At 47.2% G+C, this 21,308-nt stretch overlaps 1 protein-coding gene across 1 annotated transcript in view; it reads left to right on the top strand.

Moving 5' to 3' along the window:
• Window positions 1-7,912: 7,912 nt before the first annotated feature.
• Window positions 7,913-21,308, top strand: part of TM9SF3 (transmembrane 9 superfamily member 3) — a 121,334-nt gene continuing 107,938 nt past the window's right edge. The window contains exon 1 of the mRNA XM_014605000.3: window positions 7,913-8,083. Within this exon, the coding sequence (XP_014460486.1) occupies window positions 7,991-8,083 (93 nt within the window). The 5' untranslated portion in view covers window positions 7,913-7,990. The remainder of the gene's footprint in view (window positions 8,084-21,308) is intronic.

Here is a 21,308-nt window from a genome sequence, read left to right as displayed (position 1 = left end):
ATTAGATTCTCTCTTTTCCAGCTCTGTGTGCCTAGCCTTTATTAGCCTACTTGTGTAAACGTGATTGTTTGACACAGTCACTTATTTGACATGGTCACGGACCTAACCCAAAAGTAAAAGTGTTTTGGGGTGTTTGTGGGCTGTCATGCATAGATATTTTCCTGAATTAGAGAGTTACTAATATAGTGTTCCATCACTATTTAGAGACAATATTAAGCTGTGTTTAGTTTGATCCTTTTTAATGTTTGTTTGAACCATATTTTTGGTATAATTGTAATTTTGGCATTTTATAAGGTTTGACTTGCAAATGGCAATAAGGTGTTTGTTAGATAAGGTGTTTCTTTCCAGACAATATTATTCACACATCCAAGGAGCAATCAATGAGAATTTGTATTTGAGATGTCTATGCATATTGGTCAACCTTGCAGGTGGGTGCATACCTGAGCCATAACCTATTCCAAACAATGGTGGTGTTCATTTCAGAAAGCAAGCCCTTAGCTCAGACCCAGAACTTATCCAATCAAAGACTGATATTTCTCACTGTTGGGCTAGGGACAGACATTCAAAAAGCTGGAGCCTAAATTGTTTCAACCTTTACAGGTTAGTCTAATCTGGCTAGGCTGAACTGGTTTGTAACTGCACAGACATGCAAGCACATGCCTGCAGTTGCTCAAGCCAGGAGCTGGGACACTAGAGCATGCCCTTGGCTGCAGGGAGTTGTGCTGGGTGGGGTGGCCAGTCTAGACTGAACTGGCGAGGGGTTTCATTTCCTACTCCTTGTCCCACTGGCAGGAACCTGAGCTGGGTCTTCCGGGTGCTTCCCCTTTGCTCTGCAGCCGCGGGCCAGCATGACCCCTGATGCCGAGGGGCAGCGCGGGGGGTTATTCTCCCCTCTACCCCAACTGCCCCTGGGGGACTGCAGCCAGGTCCGTCTGCCACATCCATTGCTAACCAGGAGAATAAGTCCCTTCCTGTCCCCTCTGCCAGATGCTGGAGGGAGGGGGAATAACCCCAGTCCCTGCCCCCTCCAAGGGGCCCTGCCAGCTGGTATCTGGCCCTCAGGTTGGGGCTGGATGTGGAGTGGGCTTCCTGGACCAGCTCAGAAGTGGTAGTGTGCTCTGAGCCTGCCACACCCCCCGCCCTGTGGAGAACCCGGGGCTGCAGCCTAACAGGCAGCTGTGGGCTGGCTGGGGTGGGAGGCTGCTCTGCCCCCTCATCTGCAGCAAATATCACACCTACCCAAAGAACCCTGCCTGCGTAATCACCTTTTCCATTCATTTACATTTTTATGTTCAGGTCTCAGGGAATATGTATATATTATGTGGATGACTTCTTCACCCAGATATACATCTGTTTGACAGTGCAGGTATTTTTTTTCTGATTTAATTATATCTAGGAAATAGGTGCATCCTTTTAGACATATAGACCTTTAATCTTAGCTATCAGTTATTCCAAAGAGATGATCTCTCACTTACTTTCTCCAAGGCTGGGGACAGACATTACACATAAATTGGTTCAAGTGATCAGAAACTGGTTTAAACCTGTAACAGCTGCGGCTCCATTGCAGCTGTTCCCCATGCCCCAGCTGAGCTGGGCTAGGCCAGGGAGCACTGCACTGAGCCCCACCTCCCTGCCCTGTGGGGGCAGGTGGAGGAGGAAGAGGAGGGGGAAGAGTTCTCCCCAGAACTGAACAGAGTGCCTCCTCCCCACTCTGTGGCAGCAAGGGTAGGGGAGCAGGAGGAGGGGGAAGGGGACAGTGTCCCCCCCAGCACTGAAAAGAGCCCCCTTCCCCACCCCACTCTCTCTCCAATCTCTCAATTCTAATCCTCAAACGGAATTCACAAAATACCTTTCAAAGACAAACCTATGAACTTCACTTCATCAAGCTACTGGACACAAAAAAGTCAAGGACTAACTATAGACATTGGATTTATGACACATTAGAGCCTGCCTAACATCTGACTCCCCAGGTAAACTTTCTACATGTCCGTTATCTTAGCCCCCACCCCAGCAAAAATAAAAGGCAACGCCTATGCTCCTCCACATAATTTAGAGCACAATCCTTGGAGAAGGTTGAGCATTTCACCTACCTGGGTAGCTAGCTTTCCCAAAAAACATAGACAATATTCAACACCGGATAAAATCTTCCAGTGCTGCCTTTGAACATCTCCAAATTGTGTCTCTAATGATCATGACATCAGGACCCAAACCAAAACTCTCATTTACCAAGCTCTTGCATCCCTACCCTATTGTCTGGGTGTGAAATGACATAGCAGAAACCCTTAAAAGTTTTGGAATGCCACCATCAGCAATGTCTTCAGATAATCTTCCATATCAACTGGAAGGCCAGAATGCCATCCTTCAGGCTGAAGCAACCACCATCAGCATTGAAGCCAGGTTTACATGGCACACCCTGGGATAGGGCATCATAAGGATGCCTGAACCAGCTCCCAAAACAGCTCCTATACTCCTAACTTGGTGATGGTCACAGCTCTAGAGCTGAGCAAAAGAAGAGATTCAAGGACATCCAAAAGTCCAATATGAAGAAATGAGATCTTAACATCAGCACCTGGGACACTCAAGCACTGAATCATCCCCAGTGGCACTAGGATATATGACAAGGCATTAATAATTTTGAGCAACCTTGCCTCACTGTGGAAGTAGATAGCCAAGAGAGACAAAAGGAAAGAGCTGTGACCTGACAATATCAGGATCTACTTCTTTCTTCTCAACTATTTTCCATTTCTGTAGTTAAATGTGCGGCTCTCAAATCAGCCTCCTCAGTTAACTACAGACTCCTGGTGACTTTAATGGAAGACTGTCATCCTTGCATCAAGGGACTGCTTACTGCAGGGGTGGGCAAAATATGGCCCATGGGCCAAATCTGGCCCACCAGGCCATTCTATCCAGCCTCAGGGCCCCTAAAAAAATTAGTAAATTAATATTTATTTTCTCCTGGATGCCTGTCAAAGCTGACAGGAGCCAGGGGCAGTCAGACCAAGGGGAAGCCGTCAGCAGAACTGAGCAGCCCAACCCTGTCCCACTCCCAGCCATTTCACTGCTTTCCAGGCCCTGCTGTGCTCCAGCACTACGTGGTTCCCAGCTGCATCTCCAGACCGGGGAACATGGGGCCATGCCGGTACGTGTATGTTTGTGCATGCATGCATGCAGGCAGGGGCAGTGTGTGTGTGTGTGTGTGTGTGTGTTCATAGGGTGAGTCCCACATGCACCATGCATCATACACATGCACCCACATCCCCCCTCACACTGCCAGACACACAGACCCCCACACCCCATCCCACACCCCACATACCCACACACCCACAACCCCCCACAAACCTATATGCACCCCCCACGATATACAAGAGTAAGACTTCATTTTAAGCTACTCTGCAATCACCTCTGTATACACTACACAAACATGTAAATCAGGACAAAAATATTTTTTTAAAATCAAATTAATGGATGCTGCAGATGTTTGCTTTTTAGAATATAATTCAGTATTTTTCTGGTTCCGAGATGGCAAAACCTCTTGCTGAAAGGAGTATGTCTGGGGGCAAGGGGAGGGACTTTGGGTGGTAAAGTTCAGGGGTTAGGGGGCAGGACTTCTGGTCACGACATGGTGACTAGGGGGCAAGGCACCTGTCAAGAGGCAGGGCTACCCCTGTGTTCCTTGACAGCTTGCCAAAATTCGGTAAGCGGCCCTCTGCCTGAAATAATTGCCCACCTCAGCTTACTGTCACAGGGTATTGTCTCCAGGGGTGGCTGTAAAGCCCCTGGAGGCCAAAAAACGTACTTCTACCCTGCTCTGTGGGCAGTCTGCCTTCATCTCACCCACCATACCTTGATGTTAGTTGTTAAAAAATGCGGGAGACTGCCCTGGTCTTCTTATAATGACTACCAGGTTTGTGGTCAAGGCCTTATGGGCCATTTGCATGGCTCCATTCCACCCCTACGCCATGCCCCAAACCTCACAGATGGCAACCTCATCAGCACTCTATCATTACCCACCCAGCCTCACCACGGTCCCTCAGACCCCTGGGTCTCTCACCTGGCCCTTCTCTGGGCTGCCATACTCTGGTCTCTCACTGGGCCCCTCTCTGGGCCTCTGGACTCTTACAGTTCCACTCTATTCCCAGCCCCTCACTGGGCCTCTGGATCCTTCCAGTCCCACTTTCCCCCTTCCTTTTCTGTTAAGGTGTGGTCCCTTACCCTTCTCCCTCCACAGGGTAACCCACAAGGCTGTGGGAGCTGAGGCTTGCAGGCATCCCATGCTTGCCTTTCCCTGGGGTGGCCCACATGTGGTATTTTGTGGAGGCAGCTCCACCATGCTAACGAGTCCCAGGAGGATGCAGTTCCAGTTCCTGCCCAGGACCAATCTCTAGGCCATCCTATTCTAGCTATCCTGGCCTCTCCTGTGCTCCTCTATGTCATACACTCCTCCTGGCCTGCAAGCTTCCAGGCCCAGCTCAATCTCACCTTTGGAACCCTGGCCCCCAGCTCAGTCTCTCAGACCCCTTTTTTTCCCTCAAACTCTTCACCTCAGATGGTGCTGCTCTCACCATCTTCATCCTGCACTGCACGCCCCTTAATGCCCTTCTCCCAGGCTGTGGCCACACATGGACCTTCACTTTATCTTAGGCACTGGCCTCACCTTGGGCCAGTCGAGATCTCCAGGTTCCCCCAGCTCTGGCAGTCTCTGCAGCAGTATCTTTCAACTTTTTGACCCTGCATGGGCCAGTTAAGACTCCGTGTCAGTCCTCCAGCTCTCAGCCCTCATGTGTGGATCTGCCCTCCCATGCACCTCGATAGGCCCCCAGCCACTCAGCCCCTCCTCTCTAGGTTCACCCAGACCCCTCAATAGGCCCCCAATTCACTCGCCCCCCTCTCAGGGCTCTAGACCCTACACTGGGTGCCCAGGAACCTCCTCCATGCCCACAGTTGCTTCCTCCAGACTATCAGCTGTTATCTCTATGGTAGCACTCCAGAGCTGCAGCTATCTTGCTCTATACATATCAACCCAGCAATCTTCAAGATATTACTATCACCTCTGCTCTCAGGGTCTGGGTTTATATCCTGCCTAATCCCAGCTCACCTCCACTCAGATGACTCCCTCTAATCAGTCCTAGCCACCACCTGCAGACTCCCTGGGCCAGATGACCCCATAAACAGCTCTGGCTCCACCAGCAGGCTGCTATGCCAGCTGCTTGCCCTCTGAAAGTGGAGGTGCCATAAGTGTCCTGCCACATTGACAACAGCTCTTAGTATCCAATAGGTTGATGAATTTTTGTTCCCAAGCTAGTGTTTTGAAGGTGTTTTGTAATTCTTGAGTGCTAGAACTGTGGTCAGAGAGGGAGTGAAAATGTTCTATCTGTGTTCTAATGCCTCTGTCCTTTATCTTTTTGGTGTTCATTCATTCTGGTGCAGAATTTTTGACTGGTTTCACCCACAGTTTTCATACAGGCATTTGGCGCACTGGATGAACTACAGGCAACCCCCGCTTAGCGCTCTTAATTGGTTCTGGAAAAAACGAGTGTTAAGTGGAACCGTGCTAAGCAAAACCCATTTCCCCATAGGAATTAATGTAAATAATTATAATTGGTTACTGCCACTTCTTGCTGCGGCTGCTGCTGCTTTTCTCCACACTCCCTGCCCATCCACCAGCTGCTCTGGCACCATGTACCAGCCTGGGCCCAGCGCTCCTGCTGCCCTGCCCTGCCCTGTGACCTGGCCCAATCGCAGACCCCACACTCATGCCCACTTGCTGCCACTCACAGCTACTTCTTCTCCCCCCGCCCCTCCGCGCTTACCTGCTCAGCGTTATAACGAAACTTGCCGAGCACTAAGTGGAATCAGGTATGTATTTAAAATGAATGCTAGTGAAATAGTGCTAAGCAAAACTGCGTTAAGCGGGGGTTGCCTGTATATCATTCTGGTATAGAGGTATATAATCTGTTGATTCTGATGTTTATTTTGTGGGGAAGGGTCGATTGTTGTAGCAATAGATAAGTTGACAGGTCTTGGATTTATTGGTAAGGAAGGGCTGGGTCTTGTTAGGTCCCTGTTGATGAGTGGGGAGTTTGCTTCTAATGCTGTTAGGCAAAACTAGGGTCTGTCTGTCTGAAGGCCAGGTGCAGGGGGGGCAAAGGTGGGAATATTTGTCTCAAGGTCTGGTCCTTTTTGAGTACAGGCTGTAATAGTTTGATGATCCTTTTTATTGGTTCAAGTGTGGCATGGTAAATATCAATGAAGAGCGTGTGGTTGGCAGGGGTTTTCTTCTTGTATTGTTAATAGAGTGCTGCTATGTATTTGGGCAGCTCTCTCAAAGATACCATCTATTTCTCTGATGGAGGGTCCATGTTGGGTAAAGGACTTTTGTGAGTGGCATCTTTTATTGGACCAACTGCATGATTGGGATGGACTTAGACAAGCTTTCGGGTACAATACCAGGCAGTTTTAGTTTGGCGAGATGGGTGTCAGAAGTATTCTCAGAGCAGATGTGGTGTATTCTTGTCATTCGAGTCTAGTGAAAAACACCTGGGATTTCTAGGCCAAGCCACTGTGAAGGTATGAGCTAAATCCAATAGGAAAACTCCAAAAATCAGTGCGAGGGACATTTGTAGGCACCATAGATGCCTATACACATGCAGGGAGGCTGCTCTGACACGCTGTGGACTCAATTAATCAAGTCTGCTGGAGTGTGGTAACTACCTCGCTCCAGCATCTTGTGTATCAGCGTCCCTGTGCTGAAAAATGGTGGCAGGGTTGCCTTAACTAAAAGCTGCTCCACGAGCTTTAGTTAAAGTGCCCTTCCCGCCATTTTTCAGCACAGGGATGCTGACACATGTGATGCTCCAGACACTGAGCAGCTCTAGGAGCCACTCTAATTAAAACGCCCCCCACCCACTCCTGGAACATGTGTATATTTTTCCCGTAAGTTTAAAAACTTTTAAATTTTAACCCGTTCTCCAAAACTTCCAGAAAAATTCTGCTGTGGAATGAGACTGGAAAATGGCAACCTGAAAATAAGCACCGCAAGGGCTTCCAAATACCAGAAGCAGCACGGGGAGAAAAGCAGGGCACGGATGGAGCAGCTCAGTGCTGAAATACTCTTCCCCTTAGCTCCTACCCTGCCACTGTGAAGCGGGGCACGGGCTGCCCCGCTTCCTCGCGTTCCTCTTCTCGTAAGACCCAGATGAGATACGAAGAGAATGAATTCTTCCGGGAGCACTGCCACCTACGGGGTCGGACCATGGGTCCCTCTTGCCCAGTATCCGGTGTCCAGCGGGTGCTGGACGGTCAGCGCCCCCCCCGCCCGGCGCTGTCCTGACCGTCACTCCCACCCACTTCGCCTTTCACTTATCCCAAGAAATTAGATGCTACTTTCTCAGCGGCCCTTTCTCAAGGAGGTCACTTTTCTTCGGGGTAGATAACAGCCCCCACCCCGTGCAAAGGGCGGGCCCGTCTCGCAGCCCCTCCCGCCTCAAGCAGGCCCGTCGCACCGCTCGTCCCCGGCACTTTTCTTGTCGTTTGTCCCAAGCAACGAGCGCCCCGCTCCGGCGGCCTGTCGTGGGGGGGACTTCGGGTTTTCCTTTGCTGGGCCTAAACCCACGATCGCAGCAGCGGAGCCACCGCGAGGAGCAGCCATAGTCCGGCCCGTAGACCCCTCGTGGAGCCCAAAGCTACCCCGCGCATGCGCCCGGGCACCGCCTGCACCTGCCCCCTTCCCCTCCTGAGCGCGGGCGCAAGAGACGCGCCTCGGTTCCGCGAAGCCGCTGTCTCGCTTGGCCCCCGCCAGCCGCCGTAGGCGCGGCGCTTCCGGCGTGTGCCCGGATGACGTGGCTCGGGGAGCGGAAGCAACGTCTCCTCCTCCTCCTCAGCGGCGGCAGCGGCGCGGGGCCGGGCCGGGCCGGGCCAGGCAGAGCGGGGGCGGCGCGGGGGGAGCGGGAGTTTGCGGCCTTGCGGCGGGGAAGGCGCGGCGCGGCGCGGCATGGAGCTGTCCCAGCTGCTGTGCGCGGCCTCCGCGGCGCTGCTCCTGCTGCGGTTGCCGCTGCGCGCCCGGGCCGACGAGCACGAGCACACGGTGAGCAGCAGCCCGGCCGCGGGGGTGGTGCCGAGAGCGGCAGTGTCCGTCCATACGTCCCCGCGGGGCTCCACACCCCGCCCGGCCCGGCCCCCGCGTGTCCAGCCCACGGGCGCTCTTGGGCGGCGGCTGCGCGCGCGGCGGGACCCAGAAAGGGGCACGTGCTTCGACCGTCGCCCGGGCGAGGGCAGGCCCCAGGGGCGGCTCCGCGCTGGGCAGGGTGCAGGAAAGCTGGAGTCGTGGCTGCACGCATGTCCCTTGCTGAGGTGCTGGTGTCAACGAGTGTCACCCCGCACATCCGCGTCCTGGTTTGGTCACTGTGCGGGGATGCGTCTCGGGGCCTGGGCAGAGTGGGGCTAACCCGGCAAGTGCAGCAGGAAAAGGGGGGTTTATAACAACCGTTGCCAGCGCAGCGCAGAGGTTCCCGCACAGATTCATGGAGCGTGCTGCATCGCTGCGGGAAGTCTGCCTTTGTTCTGTGCGAGTGACCAGGACACCCCCAAAAGACCTGTCAGTAGGAAGGTGTCAAAGGTTGTGTCTCCAGCTGAGTCCTGGGGATATTTTCAGATGCTGCAGAGATGCAAATGAGAGCTAGTGTCTCAAGTTGGTTAGGGGCTGGCCATACACTAAACCTGCTCTGAGAAACTCTGAGGCTTTTCTTTCCATGCTACTTTGAGTCTGGTGCTGACACGATTAAATGCAGACCTGCTTTTGATCACCAGGACATCTAATATAGCTTTTAGGTTACGTGTTTCTTAAGAGTAGATAAGGCCTCAGGATATGAGGTCTTTTGTTTGAAGGACTTTGTTTCTGTTTGACTTGAACTGTAAGTGAATAGTGCTCTTCCTGGAGGATGTTTGCACCTGCTGGAGGATAAACATGGGTTGGTTTGTGTTCTCACAGGCTTTGCTCCAAGGACAACCTGTAGTACTAGGGATAATGGAAATCTAGGAAGGTGTTGCAGTTTGACAGCTCACTGTTGGTAAAAATGGGGTATGGTTTTGATTTGGAAAGGAGGTATAATGGTGGGGCTGTGGAAGAGAAACCTGTACAATCCCTCACTTAGGCCGATGATATTGGCCCCTAAATGTGGTGATGTGTATGTGGAATCCCGTGGGCCTGTGTGTGCTCAGTGATGATCATCCTGGGCTTTCTAAAATGCATGCACTGTGGTGAAAATGGATTTCTGCAAAATGAGTGGTGTTGCTGAATCACTTCATGACTGAGATGAACTTCAAGTTGAAACGTACTATGCAAAAAAAAACAACAGTAACAAGGACTCTTTTTTATAAAATAAGATGCAGTTGAGGCACAAGTTTAAGGGTCTTTTTTAACCATCAAAGTTACTTCATTAGTGGAGTTTATTAGTAACAGATGTAATGTTATATGAAAAGGATTTGTAAAATTATTTTGTATTCTTGAACAGCTAGTTGATAAATCTCTTGGCTTCAAAACCTGAATTTTCTCAACAGGTTAATATAAATGTTGCAATCATACTTGCTGCTTATTCATTTAAAATGGCTTTTTGTATGCATTGCATGATAAGCTTAATCTCTGTTTTTAATTAAAAAAAAAAAAAGGTTGGTATTTAATGACCAAACAGTACCTAATTAGGAAGCTGTATAATGCTTATACATTTTTATAGGTCTTTCAGAAGCACTTCATTGGCTTATCTCTTCTTCCATAGAAGTTGGTGGGAGTTTTACCACTGACCTTAGCGATAGTTAAGTCAACAATTGAGCATTTTTGAAAAACACATTTTAAGTGATTTAGGCCTCAGATCTGCTGTTGAATCTGCTTTTATGGAAAGTATTATCTTACAAGGAACAGTTTGTAGGATTGGGGGTGTTACCTTGTATATTTTCCAAAACTGAAATGTTTGGGCTTTCTGATATTGATGCTTTTATGGAATGTAATTATGCCTAAAACCCACCATGAAGGTTTTACATTTTGCTTTCTTAGAAATTAACAGTTTCCATGGTTCTTAGGTCATCAGGTTAGTTTTCACACATTTAAAGCATGGAATTTGTACTTTACATTTTAAGTTTGTCACAGTTTGCTCTGAGTTACTAGAATCTGTGAGATTTATTCCAACTCCTTTTAATTAAAGTGATGTTTTAGTTTTGGAAAATACTGCTTTAGTCCTGCCATCTGATAGACAGCTAATAGATATGAGAGGATGAAGATTTTGTAGATCCTGAATACTATTCTCGTCTTTTGGAAAACTTTTGTCTTTCCTTTAAAGGAAAAAGGTGGGCAGATGGACAAAAATCCCACAGTGTTCACTAGTATACTGTCCAGGGCTATTTGTTTTCAGTAAATCAAAAGCTTACATTCTCACTGACTGGAAAATGGTCTTTTATTTTCTAGTAACACACAGTATTATGTACAGTGCTGCTATAATGGCTGCTATTTCTGCAACCATGAACCTTTTTTCTTAGACATCCCTAATCACAGGCATACTTGAAGCGCTGTTGTTAGGTTCACAACACTGTCTGTTTTTGGTTGCAACTGATTAGTGATTTTTTTAAATATTATTTTTTAATGTGCTGTGTAAGACAGTTTACAGTATTAGCTGAAGCAGTAAGAGATTGTGGTGGTCTTAACACGTGAATGTTCACCTCTTATTGATTCTAGCCAGAATCATATGAAGAAATTGGCTGTTTACACCACTGAATTTCTGCTTTATAACTTCAGGAACATGCAGTTTTCATAAACTTAGTCTAATTGTTGGAAGAGAGGATCCTCAGCATTGTCTTAACAGATTCCTGCTAGAAAAATATAAATGTGCTTGCAAAAGTCAAATGTGAGTGGATTATTTAGGCCAATGGTTTAAACTTCTCATAATACAGAATGTGCCATAAAACGCTTATGATATCATTTAAAAATAACTGCTATTTTATCCCTCTTGGGCAAGAATGATGCAAAGGTTGTCAGATGCTAAGATTTACATATTTAAAGGTATTAATGTAAGGGAAGAGAAACTGGAACATAGTGCAGCGATTAAAATCTTTACAGTCTAAAGGCAAATACAGCTTTTAAAGGTCCTGGGTTGATATGACACTGCTAGAAAATAAATCAATTTAATTTGTAGATTGGTTTGCTAACTTATCTGTGGGTCCTTTTTTTTAGACAGAATTATTGCATCAGCTTTTTGCCCACGCTAGGTAAACTTGGACAACTTTTGAACACTTAAGCTAGTAACTGTTGTAGATAAGGTGTAGCTGTTTTTACTAAAATGTTAACTGATTCAACACTGGTTAAAGTAGGGACTGCCCTATTTTTGCTGTCCAGGCTTAAGTGAAGTGCAAAAATTAAACAAGTGCTATACATGCTAAAGAGGAAATAAAATTGTAATAAGTTTTATTTCTGGTTTACTAAATGAGTAAAGAAACTATTTTCTAGATGGACTTTTAATCTGATGAGTATATTTAAGTTCTATAAATTCAAATGTCGTTTCAAATTCTTCATTTAAACAAATGTTGTTATAACTTAGTGCAGGTAAATACATTTACAAAATCAGTACGAAAAAGCACCATTTTACCTGACCAAGACATGTGAGGCATGCATTTTTCAACAACTAAGTGCAGGCAAACTTTGTAAGCAATTCCTGTTCTCAGGCCTCTAGAAAGGTAAGTAGGCATGTGCTTTCAGCATTTGCATCTAGTTCAGATCTTTCAGATCTGTGTTTCCAGAGCCACAGCAATTAGCGCTGCCACTGCTCTCCTGCTACCAAATGTCCAGACCCATGGGGGAGCCCCATGGGCTGGATGACATAGCCCAGTGTACCGGATCGCATTTCTGTGGCTGTACCCGGTATGCCAATCCCATGCTGGCCCTGTGCCACTCATTCAGTCCATGGAGCCAGAAGATTGAGTGCCAGTGCTCTAGAGCAGCATTTCTCAACCGGTGGGTCATGACCCAAAAGTGGGTTGCAAGAATATATTAAAGGGTCACGGACAAACTGTAAAAATGGATCAGCAAACTTTAAACATGGATTTTCTTTTAAAGGAGAAAAATGTGGGAAACCCTGGCTTTCCCCTTGCAGACTAGAAGAGTTCCAGTCTGCAAGGGGCTGTTTGAGGCCCCCCAGCCTCCCCCTGTTCCCCACACTCCCACTCTCTGTCCTGCATGCTGGGGGGGCTAGGGCCTGGGGGGCGGAGAGCAGCAGGGTGGGAGTGAGGGGCACAGGGTCAGGACTGGCTGTTGATGTTTACAGCTGGGTCCTGGTACAAAATAGGTTGAGAACCATTGCTCCAGCGCAGTTGATTCCCCAAGGATGTGCTGCGACACACCAGTGGGCTGTGAGAGTAGTAGTGGAAGCGTGCTCCAAAAATGGTACTTTTTCTTCTTTTTCTTCTTTTTATTTTAAGCTGAGGGCACAGTGTCTGCAGCGCATGGTGCACAGCAGTATGCAGCAGAGTCCAGCATGACTATACCCAAGGTGTACAAAGGATGCAGTGCTGGGGGTTTGCAGTTGTTCAGTCCTGGCACAGTTCTCCAGCAGCTGGAAGCTGCATGTATGCCACAGCCGGGGAGCCAGGGGTTGGGAGAAGCAGGAGTGGCACTGGGACCAGACATGTGCAAACTCCTGGCTTTATGCCTTGCATGCATCCCAGGGACATTGCTGCACTGCATATTTGGGCACTCAGCACTGCATTCTGCTGTACCCTGCTCTGCTCTGCACACTCGCTCGCATGCACGTGCGCACCCCCCCCCCCCCCCCCCCCCCCCAAATCCCTTCTCCTTCTGGGCTGGTAGGTGCAGGTCCCTGTTCCAAGAATTGTCCCTGTGCCCCACTCCTGGCCCAGCCATGCCTGCCCTGCATATCTTCTCAGGGCAGTGTGGAGTTTGTTTACAACCTTCTCCTTCCCCCTCAGTCCCAAGGCGAATGATAGAGTGGCTCCATGCACCCTTTTGGTGAGGCTGCTGTTCTGCTTCAGCCCTGCTGCTTCCTGATGCCATCTCCCCGAAGGAGGACTTTCCCCATGCCTATGCTGACACCCCTTCTGCCAGCCCTCTGCTCCCTGACTACAGCACATGTCCAGCTGGGGATCTCCTCCAAGATCAGATGTGTGGAGACTGCATTCATGCTGCTGCAGCTGCTTCCCCCTCCCCCTCCTCCCTGCCTTTTGGGTGTAAGAGTGAAGTGTACTGCCAGTTTTAATCCAGAGTAAAAAGTATCTAAAGTTTGAGAAATGCTGCTTTAGAGTATATATCAGCATAGACAACATGCATAATGTGTACATAGCTATGGGTATATGAGACAGCCACACTTCTTTTAAAAATTCTTGCAGAGGGGTGAAGGGATGCTACTGGAGATAATTTTGCCCCACTGAAAGTAGAGACTTGAAGAAGAAATCCCTGATTCATTGGATTCTAGACACACACTGTGGAGATCAGCCTTTATCACTGGTGCTTGGTCTATACTGTAGGATCATAAGGCACTGAGTATTAGAAATGTAGGTCTATGACACATTTTGTTAATTATTCTTGCTTGTCCTTCTGGCCTTACTCTTTTGTTGCTGTTTCCTGTGCTGCTTTATGCTGACATTAAAAAGACTGTCATGGTAAACTTAATTTCCAGCATCTGTAATGGGAGTAAGGGAAGGAGACAGCCAAACATCTGAAAAATGCAACAAGGGATGAAAGTACAGATCCATGCCTCTGAAGCATTCTGATGTGTTTTTGGGTTGATGTCCCTGTAATTATGCATAAGTTTAGCACAAAGCTAACTGTGACACTGACATTTATCTGATAGGTGTTTGCAGGAAGTATAAGAAATCAGATTTTTTTTGTGCAGTACTCATTAGTCACCAGTGTATGGACTTCAGGATATTATTGGTTAAGTATATCACTGGCGAATCTTGTTGCTAATTTAATTTAAAAAAAAAATCCCAAAGAGTACATTAAGGGAAGGATTTATATGTTTCCTTTTTAACTTGAAGGGAGTGTCCTAAAGGGGAGTTGATAATATTAATGGCCCAACCTGAAGTTGGCCTCAGTATTGCTGTATTTTCTTACAGATGATAAATGTACACGTACATCAAAGTTCTGAACAAGCTATTGGAACCATATTGTTCTGCTCAGACTTGCATTAAAAAGTATCACATAGATGTTCCTGGCCATGATAGTCATGCTGACTAAAATCTGGTTGTACCTGTATTGTGGACTTTACCAGCCCTGTGTTGATAATGGGCATTTTTTCCCTGAAGTTTAACTTCCAGTTTGCAAGACTGACATAGCATAAGCTTGTGTTTATGTTGAAACTTGTCTGAGCTGCTGCCACATTTCTGGGCAATTGAAAAAGATCATTACATTCTCAACATAATTATGAACATTACAGAACTGAATTCAAGCTGAAGAAAACGCTGCTAAGCTAATCTTGCTGCATTTACAGAATAGACATTATATTTCCTTCAAATGATCGTGTATGAAAGATGTTTTTCAGATGCTTCATTTCTTCAGTTTAATATTCTAAAATGAAGCTGCATATATTGGGCATTGTAGCATTTTCAAGACATTTGTTCAGGCTTCAACCTTTTATAAAAATTGCTGTGTAATCTTTCTGATCTTAGGAGTCCTTGGAACATGTGCAAAAAACCCAGAAAGTTGTCAGATATGCCAATGTTGAAGATACAACATTCATTTTTTCACTTCCTTGCTGTTTTCAGCATCACCTTTTTAGTGGCCCTATGTACTGAAGCATTCTTGTTAGGACTCTTTGGATCTGGAAGACTTTCTTTTCTGCTTTTGAGGGTAACATTTGTCTTTTTTTGTGCAGACTGGGTTGAAAGGGAGTGAAAAATGTATGAGTATTTCTAGAATAATTTTGTCTTTTGCAGCAGGTTAAATAATTGGTTTAAAGGGATGCTGTGACTGTTGATGGAGGTTGATTTTTTTTTTTTTTCAAGGCAGAGGCTAATCTGAAATTGCATTTTGACTAGTCTTTGCATCTGTTTACATATTTAATTCCAAACAGGAGTACATCTATGTAATGAAGTAGCCTTTGGTATATAATTTAAGAGAATCAAATCACCTACTCTCCCATGCTTTAAGTCACGACTGTAAGCCTGAATTCTTTTTCCTACCTTATTCTTTAGCGTACCTTATTCTAGCGGGGATCAATCTTTTTGACAGGCATGCAACAGATTAGTCCTGCACCCTTTCTGAGTGCCAGTCCAGTCTCCTTCCTCTGTCCTCTTTGCTGCTTTGCTTTCTGCCCTATTTGCCACTATGCTGCTTGTCCCTTCCCTGATCTGCCACATGACATACACGCAGAGGCTGCCTGTGCCACTTGTGGCACATAAAGCAAGTTGGCCCCCTCCCCTGCCCTTCCTTTCCTCCCTCTCCCTCTCTTTCCCCCTCCACCTGTTCAGTGCAGAGAGAGGTAGTTAGCCATGTTAGTCTGAAGTCAGGCAGAAGGCAGGGTAGGCAGGGTAGCATCTTAGGGATGACCTGGTATAGAGGTATAAGCTTTCATAGGCAATAGCTTACTTCCTACTCCTCAGGTGTTATGACTGGACTTGTAGAAAGCAGGGTTTACGTTCCCTTCTGTTTAGAACCCCTGCTTTCTGTAAGTCCATTCTATATGATCTTATTAAGTAGGCTGTTACCTAGGAAAGTGTGTACCTCTGAATGAGTTAATTCAGACTTACTATTCACTGCAAGGTGCTATTGACCTGCCTATGAACCATAACAGGAATCAATGGGATTTTGATTTGTTCCTTTGTGCTCAGAGATCCTAGATAAACCTGAGGAATTGCTCACCTGTTCAGTAGCTTCTTTCATGCTGGGTTCTGTTTTATCATACTGGTAATTGCATCTATTGGAAGGGCTTGTGATGAAATGTGGTTTATAGTTACAGTATGGTAAGGATACTTAGTTTTGTATCCCAATCCAGCAGACTTTTATGATGTGGTTGAGTGATACGTGAATAAAGTTCTGCCATGAGAAGGCAGAACTTGTTCTAGATGGGCTGGAAAAAGCAACAGGAAGAAGAGGGGGGTCAGGTCCCCTAACTTGAGGGAATATGCTATCTATTTGTACTTTAGCATATGGGATGATGAAGTGGTCAGGGTGGATTCTTGTGTTCTCCTATATGTATAGTGAGCAGTATTTGAGTTATTTAGCTGATATTTCAATCAGAATAAAATCTGTAACCCTTAATAGCTAAAAGGGGTGCAACAAGAACATCAGAGTTGTTATATGCGTTAGGGAACAAGAAGGAAGTTAGGACCATCTAGGAACATAGAATGATTGGCAAGTAGGGCCTGACTCATGAGTTGAATAAATACACCTGGGAACTCTCCAGTTCTACACTGTGTCCCTTGTGAGAGCTTGATGGTCCTGATACATGGGCACAGTAAATATGAGCTTCTCCAATTCAGAAGAAATATTTCTAGTCAGTGTGCTATTTAATACTCTGCATCCTCTTATACCCGGAAGTTAAGGGTTGATGGGATGGATTTGAACTCTGCAGGAGGGCCTTGTCTGGGTCAGAACTATGACAACAGTTCATGCAGCTAATGGGCACAATCTTGTTTTTAGTAGATTAAAGAAAACCTGGCAGTGGTAGACTTAATATATACATTCTTGGCATTGGTTCCAGGTCAGTGATTCAGGTCCCTCAGTTTTGCATGCTGAGCTGTGACTGTATAAGTGCAGCTCTGAATATGTAGCGCAACTGTGTGGGAACATGAGCACATCTATAGGGGAGTACTGCATGCAAGTCCAGGGATGTTGAAACAGTTAAGTTTGAAGAACAGGTACCAAGACTCTGGCAGCCAGGAAACTGAAGTCCATCACATTGGCTTCCAGTGCAACTTTGATTCTAGCCAAAGTGCCAGAGAACTTCTTACGCTGGGGGTTGCATTTAAGGAGTCCTCTTCACCTTTCCTCTGAGCAGCACCACCACCATCGGCAGAACAGCAGTAGATGTCACTGGTTCCAGAACTCTTCTGCTTTTGTCAGACTGCTTGTTCTTCACTGATGCTAGCAGAGAGCTCTCTGTGGGGATGCTGAAACAACACCTCAGGGTGCACATCTATCTACAATAGTCATTACTCAGAATCATTGCAGGATGAATGGGTGTCTTATAACCTGGCTAGTAACAGTACAGTTTATACCCCTCATCTTTTCAGGTTCTGTTGGAGCTCGCCATCTCACTGGTTTCAGTGATGGATCCTATCACATCTCTACTAGGAGAAGGAAATCCTTTTTTCTTCCAGTGTTGGTATCCAGAGTGACTTCCTCAAAAAGTTGCATGGAGAGTAATGGACTAATTACAGGGGATGCTACTCCTGTCCTTGCTTGAAAGATCCTTTTCTTCCTTGATAAGGTGACTAGTCTGGGTGCATACTCATGGTAGCTGATTCTCCGCTCTTGAGGAGCTCTTATTCTGTATTGTAGATGCACAGCATGTTGAGTTGATCAAGAAAAGGCCTAACTGATTACTGAGTTCCTCAAGACCAAGCTCCCACACTCTGCCCAGATGGGTTATGTTAGGACCGGGGCCAGTTACTACAACCAGACACGATTGCTGCAGCTGGTGGCCCTGGTTGCTAGTTGTATGAGAACAATGGAAAAGAACAGCTCTCCAGGGTCTTTTGATTAAAATCATAAAACCATTTATAAGGAAGACCCATTCCAAGTGGAATATATTTTTCTGTAAGGGTGGGCCGGCACAACCTTGTGCTTGAACAGGCCTCAATTGCTAATAGTTACCTCTTTCCCCTTAAGACACATTCTGTGCATAGGGAGGTGCAGTATTGGCAAATCCATTATGCAGGCCCCTAGGCTGGGAGATCTGACAACAGATTTGGAAGATCAAATACTCCCAGATCTGTTTAACTGATGGAGTTCATGGTGCTCATTCCTGTCGTCCTTCTGCTTTCCAGTTACTTAAAGCAGGATCTACAATGACATCTCCTTAAAGAGCAAATCATTGATTTGCTCAACCATGATTCTTCAGGATGTTGTCAGTGTGGATTTATGACCTGCCCCTGTCCTTGCTTTGAGAATTGTTGGCAAACATGGACTTTCATGCAAGGGATGGGGTGGGTCATGCATTCATGCTCTGAGACAGGAGACAGAGGAGGCAAATGGTGCATGTGGAGCTTTGATGTGGTTGTTGAAAAGATTCCAAGTAAGTGTGAATATACCTCACATGTATGAAGTAGCGTGGGGTCCATACTCTCTACATCATGGGTGCTTAACCTCCACCTTATGGAGTCATGGTATCCGCCCTGCAGGGCTACCCACAGGTCAGGAAATTTGGCAGCAGGAGAGTGATGGCTATTAAGAAGGCCACCTTCCTGTGCTGCCAAATTCCCCAAACCCTGCACAGCAGCAGGCTGGTCTGGGTCATGGCCCCTCCCCGCTGCAGCTGGATCAGAGCCAGGCCATGTCCTCCCTCTCCCAGCAGGGTTGGGTTGAGGCCAGACTGCCCCCCTCACGCATGGCCAGATGGGGCCCTGCTGCAACGGTACTAGGTGCTTTGGATCTGGCCTGTGGAAGGACCTGGCACTGCCCATCTGGCTTGCCAGTCAAAAAGGTTGAGTACTGGTCGATATCATCCTCATGAAGAACCAGAATTTACTGTAGAATAGTTTACATAGGGTTGTAGAGTCAATAAGCTTACGAGGTGAATTCTGTAGCATGGTTCATTTAATTCTTATTTTCTATTTCGGTAGTGTTTTATGTGGAGAAAACAGTACGACTTGTCACAAATGAAATGACACCTCCATTCCCCCTCCCTCCTCTCCCCCTGCTAAAGACCTTACAAACTAAGGTTATGAATACAGTACAGTTACAGTAGCGACCGGAACATAGTTTAGAGATTCTTGAGCTATATTTAAACTACTTGCAGTGGATGCTGGGAACGTCTAGCTTGGGATATGCTAATTTATATTGTTTCTGGGGTGGGGTTTGCAAGCTTTGCAAGCCTCTGGTGCTACAGTTACGCTGGAGCGTTGATATAGAATACTCAACTTAGGGAGTATATTAAAAGGGCAAAACTTCTAATAGAATCGATGCTTCAGAACATGTTTTTCTGTTTGTCGTTCTCTATTTACTTGTAAGTAGTCATGGTTTCATAGTTTCATAGTAGCTAGGCTCAGGAGGGACCTGAACAGATCATCTAGCCTGACCCCCTGCCACAGGCAGGAATGAATGCTGGGTTCACAAGACCCCCAGACAGGTGATTATCCAACCTCATGAATTTGCCCAAGGTAGGGGCGAGGACCACTTCCCTGGGAAGTTGATTCCAGATTTTGGCCACCCTAACTGTAAAATATTGCCGTCTGATCTGTAACCTAAACCTATTCTCCATCAGCTTATTACCATTGTTCCTTGTCACCCCAGGTGGTGCTGGGGAGAAAAGGGCTCTATCTATTTGCTGTTGATCTCCCCTGATGAGCTTGTAGGCAGCCACTAGGTCTCCCTTCAGCCTCCTCTTGCTGAGGCTGAACAGGTTCAGGTCCTTCAGTCTCTCCTCGTAGGGCCTGTCCTGCTGCCCTCTCACCAAGCGGGTAACCCTCCTCTGAACCCTCTCCAGGCTGGCCACATCCCTTTTGAAGTGTGGCGCATAGTACTGGACGCGGTACTCCAACTGCAGCCTGACCAAAGTCGCATAGAGGGGGAGTATCACCTCTCTGGACTGGCTTGAGATGCACCTTTGGATGCATGACAAGGTATGGCTGGCCTTGCTGGCTGCAGTCTGGCATTGGCGACTGATGTTCATCTTGGAGTCAATGATGACTCTAAGATCCCTTTCCGTCTCTGTGCTTTCAAGAAGGGAACTCCCCAGCCTGCATGTATGCTGTGGATTCCTTCTCCCAAGGTGCAGCACCCTGCATTTGTCTATGTTGAACCCCATCCTATTCTCATCTGCCCACTTTTGTAGTCTGTCTAAATCTAGTTGCAGCCTCTCTCTCCCTTCAGGTGTGTCCACCTTGCCCCACATCTTAGTGTCATCAGCAAACTTGGACAGCGTGCTTTCCACCCCCTCGTCCAAGTTGCTGATGAAGGTGTTAAACAGTGTGGGCCCGAGGACCGAGCCCTGGGGTACCCCACTGCTCACATCTCACCAGGTTGAGTACAACCCGTCCACCGCTACTCACATTTCGCCAGGTTGAGTACAACCCGTTCACCACGGTGGCAGCTTTTCTTACTTATTTAAAATTGGTCTCTTTCCTAAGGCTTAATTAACAATTGGTCCTTAATACAGTATAATTGAGGTGGAAGCAATCATTGTTAATCTTCCTCATTCTCAGTTTTTACTGTTTTTTTTTCTTCCACCCCCAACTCTGATAAATTCCCTGATTTATTTATTTACTTTTTAAGTCCATTTGGTTTTTACTGCTCTACACCCATTTTTCATTTCAAATCCCTATTAACCAGTACGAGTGGGGAATGGCCCCGGGTCTGTGCAGGACAGGGCAGACTACTGCTATGGGCTGGAGCTGGGCAGGAGGGACAGGACTGGGCTGTGATTGGGGTGGGTGGTGGCGATGCTGGGATGGGGGCTATGCACCAAAATTCACTATAGCCTCCCCAACCCTCCCTCCCAGCACTGCTGCTGCTTGCCCTGAGCGGAGCACGGCCCAACCCCCTGGCAGGAAGAGCCCAGTGTGGCCCCAGGCCAGCGCGGCAGCCTGGCCCACTGTGCACCGCACAGATCCAGGGGCACATCCCCCTGCCCCATGCCCCTCAGGGTGTGTGCAGTGGCAGGAACCATCCCCCAGATGAGCTGTGGCTCTGTCCTGCACCCCACCCAACCCTGGCTGGGCAGCCCCTGGCCCAGACCCACTCCCTTCCTCACCACAGGGGCCTTGATCTGCCCCCACACACCCCTCCCCTTCCACCACAACAGACTTACCAGCTGGACACAGCTCTCTAAGCTGCCGGGCTGTGCTCCTTGCAACCTATGTACTGTGCTGCAGCTGCACGTGTGTACAGGGCAAATGCACACTGGGCACATTATCGGCTACATTGGGCAATAAAAAGCTGATTTCCGTTGCACTCAATTTTCTTTATATCGATGCCAATCCAATATCAGACTGTTATATCGCTGCACCTCTATAAATCGGTGGTTTCCAACCTTTTTAAACTTGAGGCACCCCTTGGACAATCTAGCTTTTAGTTTAATAAATAAATACATAAATAAAATAAGCAAAAACTGCAGAAAAATAATAGAGCAATTTTTCTGTTGCAGAGAACTTGG

Source organism: Alligator mississippiensis, chromosome 6, assembly GCF_030867095.1.
Source record: "Alligator mississippiensis isolate rAllMis1 chromosome 6, rAllMis1, whole genome shotgun sequence".
NCBI lineage: Eukaryota > Metazoa > Chordata > Crocodylia > Alligatoridae > Alligator > Alligator mississippiensis.
The sequence above is the reverse complement of the archived record's forward strand: the minus strand, read 5'-3'. Positions and strand labels throughout refer to the sequence as shown.